This window comes from Aphanomyces astaci (assembly GCF_000520075.1).
Source record: "Aphanomyces astaci strain APO3 unplaced genomic scaffold supercont1.87, whole genome shotgun sequence".
In the NCBI taxonomy this organism is placed as follows: domain Eukaryota; phylum Oomycota; class Saprolegniomycetes; order Saprolegniales; family Verrucalvaceae; genus Aphanomyces; species Aphanomyces astaci.
Window position 1 is genome coordinate 103454 of NW_009798350.1, and position 7399 is coordinate 110852.

Genomic DNA, 7399 nt, shown 5'->3' on the forward strand with positions numbered 1-7399 from the left:
ATGTGACACTAGCATCAATCACTACGGTAGCACATTAACTGGTATAGAAAACTGATGCTATCATAGCTAAGCTTGTTCTCGACAAGGATATACCCAATGCAAGGAACTACGGCAGTCAGTCAGGCATGAAGAGGCAGCGAGTCCACAACAGTGCTTCAGCCTTGTCGATAGCGTTAGTGTCCAAGTACAATGCCCTCTGATTGGTTACATATATTGTTTATTTATAGCCAATCAAACGTTGTAATGACGTCATTGTTCAACTTGTGGTACATTCTACTTCGAAGTACAGTACTAGTAGTACTAGTAGTACTACGTAGTAACTTTCTACTACGTAGGATACTGTATACTGCAACAAGCAGACAAAGTTTCTCCGAGGGCGAACGGTGGCTTGAAGTAAACTGCGCACGATTGAATCGTGGCCACCAGGCTTCAATTGCAACATCGTGTGGCTGAGCCGCTATGTGCTGGAAGGCTACATAGCGCTACAACTAACGTTACCCTATATTTAGTCCAGCTATGGCTCACCGACAATACTGTAGTTTGACAGTTGACACCCTCAACTTCCCAGGGCATGACTAAATTTGGGATTCACCCTGTTCTGTTAGAGAACACTCTCACTGCCCTGTCCACTGCCCTGTCAGTCAGGCAGCGACTGCTAGCTGTACAGGTGGTTTTTGTGCGTTTAGCGGCTTTTCCTCAGGTAGAAGTCAGCGCAGACATCTGGTGACGGAGCATCATACTACAGTTCTGGATGTCGTGGCCAATCGTAGTCTAGTTTTGATTGGCTGTTTCTTTGCAGTCAGAAGAATTTGACAATCTGTGAAGTACTACGTAGTAATCCACCCACTTCCATTTCACTGTAATAGTAATCCAACTAGAGTAATCGTACCAGTAGTCTATTAATATCAGCAAATAGAATACGCAATTCCTGGGCATCTTCGCACGTCAACAATCCTGTATAACCGGATACATTTCTATAGATTGTAGGGACGACTCTGTCTTGTGGAAAGGACCAATTTTCTGGGGAAAAGCCCAAATCTTTTGTGTGATGTACTTCAAGTACGATTTGGTTGTGATGAAGGCTTTCCCTCCATGTACTGTATTTACGAAATGCCAATACTATTATTTTAATTATTCACAAGAATCACCCTTGGTTGATTATGTGACAATATTGTCTTTGATGTTCTTGCCCTTGAGATACCATGTGGACTTGGGAGGTTTGAGGAGCAACATGTTGCGGCTCTTGGCTCCTTGGGACGAAGGTAATGGCGACGAGACCCGTCGGGGAAGTAGACTTGCACGAAGGGCCTTGTGATCTGAGGTCAAGACGACCTCAAGTTTGGGATGGCATGTCGGTGGCCTGAAACTGGAACGTAAAACGGCGGGGTGGATCAGTGCGTAGAGCTCGTCCTTGTCGGCGCTTTCGTCCGCCGTGGAGGTCCAGCGATCTCTTGTGATGGAGTCTAGAGGGGGCAACGAACACGTTGTGCTCCACACCCGCGATCGAATGCGACGCTCGGCTGCCGATCGGTTGGTCATGCGGTGACTTCGGTCGGTGAATCCTTCAAAAAGAGAGCGACGTTGGTCCTCTCGTTGCGCACGGCGCCTCTCCGCTTCGGACTGGATGGGCGGTCGCACCGAGTTGAATGTCTGCAGCAGACGCTGCAAGGTCAAGAATGTTTCATCGTCCACATCCTCTGCATCATTGGGCTCCAACTCCACTTGCTTCTTCTCATGAGTATCCAAGACAACTGTCGTGGTGGCCACGGCGAATGTGGCGCCAGCACTTCGTTTCAACGGACTCTGCATGCTTTGTATCGTTGTGCCACTGGACATTCAATCAAGATTGGGCGACGATTCCACCAATCCGCGTCGACTCTTGCGATCCACAGTGCATCAGCCAATCATATCGACGTTTAGATGACGCGTGTGTTTCATTGGCTCAATTGCGTCGAGAGAATTCTGTGACACCAACTCCGTGGAGCGGCGCGGCGGATCATGTGAAGAAATTTTGAAACATTCTTCGCCTTACCCTTTGTCCTACGTACGAACAGTTCATGCTAGTCGTAGCAGCCTTATACAGTACTCATACATGCAATGTTGACACTTAGTCGAGAGTACAACAGTGCATCAACAATATAAATATATAGAGGTAACTTGCCCAGCATGTCTTTGCCCATCTCACGTTTTTCTGCTGCATTTGATATCGTGATTGTATAAATCACCGAGGAACAATTCCCTGATTAAAACAGTACTACTACTGTTCCTATTCTCAGAAATAATACTGTTTCTACTAGTATTAATAGTACAATTCCCTCATTAAAACAGTTCCACTGTTGTTTTTCTCAGAAACGACTGCAATGTGAGTGTTTATATGGAACTTTGTATGCTCGGAACACCTCACCTCTTAAAAAGTGCATCTCAGTGGTTTGCGATAGCTAAACACTAGCGATGCAGTTAACCCCGGAGATTAAAATCGTACTTCGTATGTACTCACCGGGGGTAGAACGGAGTCTCAGGTTACAGCGCTACGGGCGAATAGGTGTATCCGGATGTGAAATTCCCTCAAACCGGGTAAAAAAAACAGTGGAAATGTTTTAATGAGGGAATTATTCTAAGCTTACTACGTAGTATGACGGAGTTTCAGTATCCGGCGCAAGTCACGGATAGAGGCGGTAACGCTCGAGCGATTCTACGACAGCAACTTTACCATCGACGTGGTGGGGTTGTACTTCCAGGAAGGCAAGTGCGCCTCGAGGCCGTCCCCGCCGTCGAGCTGAAGTGACTGCTGTCAGCATTGCGCATAATTATATTAATATGTAGTTATCTGTATTCAATTCAAACAATAAATTATTGACAAGTCGAATTTCAAACAATAAATTACGATAGATATTGCTATATATTGTAAAATTGAAACAATATAATTGCCCGGACCATGTCATTTCCCAAACAGCCAACAACATTCACAAGCAAGCCACCACGCCCCCTGCATCCTCGCCGGCAACCGCAATGTCTGGATGTGCAGTAAAACGCGGGTATATGTAAGAGTCTGATATTAGTATATGTCGATATAATGTGTATGCTACCGCTATTAGAGCAACTCCATCTGTGGGATTTATCGAATGAGATTTATTCGGATAGTGTACGGATAACAGCGAGATTTATTACAGTCCCAGGGATAAATCTCAATTTCCCCACCCATCAGATTTATTCCAATTTACACAACAGACCGCCGTGCTCTAACTGCATGTAGCTGCTAAGAGGTCGGCACCAAATGAATCCCACATGACGACTATCACATCACACTCAATCAAACGTTACAGTAGAAATCGATCATGTCTATGCGCATGCCGCAGTTCGACGCCGCAAGTTATCTCATTAGTCTAAAACGAGGGCACACCCTTGAGCTTATCAATTATCACAGCATGCGTATTCTCATACCATGAGCCAACTGTGACGTGGACTCTAACAAAACAATGTACGTGGTGCTCACTAATTCGTTTACCCTGCTGATGCCGCCATCACAGCCCTCACAATCGGGGCGACTTGGTTGTCGCTGCGATGTTGAGGGCTGTGGCGACAGCGTCAGCAGAGTGGGCACATAAATTGAAATTGAAATTACGCGATATTTACAAGCTTGCTATCGCCCGAGCGCGCGCATATGCAGCAGCGCCCGCGAACTAGACTAATCTAGAGGATGGAGCTTGTGCACGTTCACACCGGGGTGGTTCGTGCCGCGGCGTCAGTCTGTCGGGCCTTCATTAGTGTGCGGTGTGCATTGGGACTTGTCAAAGCCTACGGGTTTGCTGTTGTGGTTTCGCCGGGTTAGCCTCAGCGGGCTACTGACGCCGAGTGTGGTAGATAGGTTTGCATGGGGGCTGTCGCAGTCCAACAAGTTGTATAGGGTGGAGCTTATTGTGGGCGCTAACAGAGGCAATGTCAACGAGCAGGAGTAGGCCACTCTGTGTTGAGTGACGGCGTGTGCTAAGCGAGCGGTAGTTGCGGTGAGCTGTCGGTGGCTGGAGCGTCAGGTTGACGAGAATGTTATAGATAGCGAACTTCTTAGCCGTGCCATGCCCTCGGTCGACATTCGAGATACCGTGTATCGAGTATGGAATTGGCATGTGTGCGCCGGGCCAGTGCGAGATTGTCGAATACAGCGGTATTCTGTAGTCTGTGTTGACATCCGTCGGTGTCATGTCCAGCCGGTGTGTCCATGCCGTGTCGGTGGGCGAAGGCAGCCAGTGTTGGATTGGGAACAGGAGGGTATGGGCTGGATGGCAGCATGCGCCGTTACGTCGGTGGTGTTGAGGCCGTTGAATCGGTTGTACGGTGGGTCGGTCAGGTGAGCCGCAGGCGGACACAGCGGTACGCTGTAGTCCGTGTTGACATCCGTCAGTGTCGGCGACGGTTTCGGAGGTGTCATGTTCAGCCGGTGTGTCCATGCCGTGTCGGTGGGCGTGGGCAGGCAGTGACGGATTGGGAACACGAGTGAATTCACGGGCGGATATGTTTGGGCCAATCAGAAGTCAGGCTTCGGGTCCGGTCGAACCAGATTGACTGGTTGGCGAGGCCGGTGTTCGTCGGCGGCCCGGGCCGCGTGAAGATGGGAGGATGGGTCGACCGTAGGAAATGAGCAGCGTACATCCAGGGGATCGAGCCCCAGAGGACAGAACATGATTGGGCTCGTGTTGGTAAATAGAGGGCCCCATTCGAGTGCCGTGAGAAGCGGTAACGTTGCCTCGACTCGTTCCTTGGTCATGGGTACTTGGTGGTCCATGACTTGGTTCCAGAACTTGAGCTCATCCCGTATTTCCGCTGCGTCGTCGGGATGCTCCTGCATGTAAGTAGCTACACGAAGGCTGCCCGCAGACATAGCTCTCTGGTTGCCCGCGGCGAGCTGCCTGTGGCCTGGGTCCGTTGCAGCCGGGTTTGTCAAGGTGTTGGCCAGTCGGGGCGCCGCGCCCCAATGTGCACGACCAGGTAAAAACGGGAATCTCCAGAGTGGACACATGGCCATTCGACGTAGGGCTGTGACAGTCGGTGGCGTTTAAAGATCCAATTAAGCACTGGTGTTATCGTACTATGTGCACAGTTCACTGTGACATCACGTTGTTGCTCCGCCGCGCGTGGACATTGCGCTCGGAGTTCAATAAAGCGGAAATTTTATGTATATTAATTATGTGATGGAACTTCATTTTACTGTGGTAAATATTGCTTTGGATTATTAATTTTGATATTACTATGAAATCTGATGGATAAATTGAGGCGAAAAAATCCTACTAGTACTACGTAGTATTATAGAACTTTTTGGGGTCAGATTTATGTTTGGATCTTTCAAATATAAATCTGACCCCTATAAAACCTGCCGGTGGGAGCAATAAGTCCTGGGTGGTCCTATCTAAGGGTATCCGTATAAATCTGAGCTATAACTCCGGTGGAGTAGGGCCTCAACTTTTCAAAATGAAATGAGCCAATCAGAATCGTTTCCGTCGTACTTCGAAATTCGGTTTTTCAAGCACGACACACACAGTCATGCTTTGGCCGTGATTGGGGTACAGTCATCCCCCGATTTTTGCAGCCCCGAGAAAATATAGCTTTATAGAGGTACTTCTGTTGAAGGGTTATATGAAGAGGAGATTGGTCACATTTGATGAGCACAAACAAAAAATCCTAAAAATCCTAAAACCCATCAACACATTTTGTGAAAGGTGGTCGCCTGATTACTCAAAGCAAGTACACTCACAGTATTACTGTACCAACATCGAACAACGTCCTAGCTTGCATGTTATGCAGTGCTCGAATTTGTTCCGACAGCCATGTCGTCGTGTATGCAGAGTTAATCACTTTGCAAGAATTCGCATAGCTAATGGACAACGCCCGTGTTATCATGGTATGACTTGGTGCTGGCACCGCATTTGATTCCAAGTATTAAATTTTCAATATCCTGTTAAATTGAATATTCGATGGTATTACACAGGATATTCGTTTATACCAGGCTGCAAAAAATCGGGGGATTTGTGCATTCCAAGTAAATTAAATTGATTGGATAATGATTTACATGATTTCATTATTGGATGGACCAATGGAGCCTTGCCGATGGAGGCCGAAACCGACTTTGACGGAGATGTTCTCGTCAATGGCAGCACAGGTGACCCATGCATCATAGATATTTCCTAACAATACGTTTTCGATCATGTTACTGCGCTGCGGCGCACGTTCCGACTTCCATAGCGACCTCCATGTTGTCATCGTACCGTGTGATTGTTTGTCGTTGGTTGCGGCATAGCACGGCTCGATCCAATCTGTTTGGTGCAGGACAGCTCCAGGGGGACATAGTACGTATAACTAGGCGCTATAGTTGTTGCACTATCCGATCTATATGCTCCTATAGCTCGTATATATCTGTGCTTGCGCGCGCTTGGGCCTGGGTGTGCGGTGGCCACACCTTGCGGCCCATTTTCTGGCACCCAAGCACATCATTTCGTTACCGGTAAATGAAGCTTCGTAGAGGAATTCCCCGGCAGCAGGGGGTGTCCCCCTGCTGCAGGTCCAAAACTACCTGTTCTCGGGGAATTTGAAAATCGCCGGATATACATCCGGATACGTAAATTCTTCCACAGATAAGACCGTTGGAAACCAACGACTTTTGCCACGAGTCACTTTTCAAAATGACTTCATGTGGTCGCCTCAAGTGCATGGTGGATGGCTGTGGCGTTGTCGTGTGGTACACCTACTTCAAGGTGCACATGACCAAGGACCACCCGGAGATACCCCAATACCGCAATATCCGTAAGCGGTACGGCCGCCAAGTCGATGCGAACGACAAGGTGCTTGAGGACGAGGGCGTCGCAGATTTGCACCCTGACGACGTACCATTGTTGAAAAGTGTCCTCAAGTATCGTCTGGAAGGTGAAACGACTGTGCGCTTGCTGTTGGCACTTTGTCGTAAGAGTGATAGTGATCCTAAGGCACTCCTCCAACCCATGATTAACCAGCATTAGGCGGACGAGGACTACGCATTTTCGCCGCCGACAACCCCTGTATCGTTGCCCTCGTCCACCCCTGTCACGCCGTTCGAGTTCATCAGGTCTTTCAAATGAGCGCCTATAAGTACAATAATTAATACCGGAACATGTTAATGTATTACCATCAAGCGCAACGAGGTTTTGACACTGCTGGAAAGCATTGGCGCAAAAACCCGGCACAAGGACACTTCGATAAAACGACCCATTTCTTGTTTCCACGGACGTAAACGTTCCAGGGTTGCGGGACTTCAGCAAGTCGAAGTAGCTGGCAACTTTTTCGAACGCCATGTCGACGGATCCATAGTAGTGCTTGACCAACGCGCGCTTTGCACGGCTCGCAGACGATGTTGAGATGGTTTCACCACACACAC

At 48.4% G+C, this 7399-nt stretch overlaps 4 protein-coding genes across 4 annotated transcripts; 1 reads left to right on the top strand and 3 right to left on the bottom strand.

Moving 5' to 3' along the window:
* Nucleotides 1-1098: 1098 nt before the first annotated feature.
* On the bottom strand, nt 1099-1995 carry H257_16489 (hypothetical protein). The gene has a single exon (XM_009844932.1). It carries the CDS (start codon nt 1834-1836, stop codon nt 1159-1161), a length of 678 nt encoding a protein of 225 aa, XP_009843234.1. The 5' UTR covers nt 1837-1995; the 3' UTR covers nt 1099-1158.
* A 1747-nt stretch (nt 1996-3742) lies between these two features.
* Nucleotides 3743-4445, bottom strand: H257_16490 (hypothetical protein; the record flags this gene model as incomplete). The annotated part of the gene is made up of 2 exons (XM_009844933.1): nt 3743-3924; nt 3977-4445. The coding sequence occupies 2 exons, from the start codon at nt 4443-4445 to the stop codon at nt 3743-3745; spliced, it is 651 nt and encodes a 216-aa protein (XP_009843235.1).
* Nucleotides 4446-4522: 77 nt separating this feature from the next.
* H257_16491 (hypothetical protein) lies at nt 4523-5014 on the bottom strand (the record flags this gene model as incomplete). The annotated part of the gene is made up of 1 exon (XM_009844934.1): nt 4523-5014. The coding sequence occupies one exon, from the start codon at nt 5012-5014 to the stop codon at nt 4523-4525; it is 492 nt and encodes a 163-aa protein (XP_009843236.1).
* A 1657-nt stretch (nt 5015-6671) lies between these two features.
* On the top strand, nt 6672-7103 carry H257_16492 (hypothetical protein; the record flags this gene model as incomplete). Its single annotated transcript, XM_009844935.1, has 2 exons — nt 6672-6872; nt 7005-7103. The coding sequence occupies 2 exons, from the start codon at nt 6672-6674 to the stop codon at nt 7101-7103; spliced, it is 300 nt and encodes a 99-aa protein (XP_009843237.1).
* Between the last annotated feature and the right edge of the window lie 296 nt (nt 7104-7399).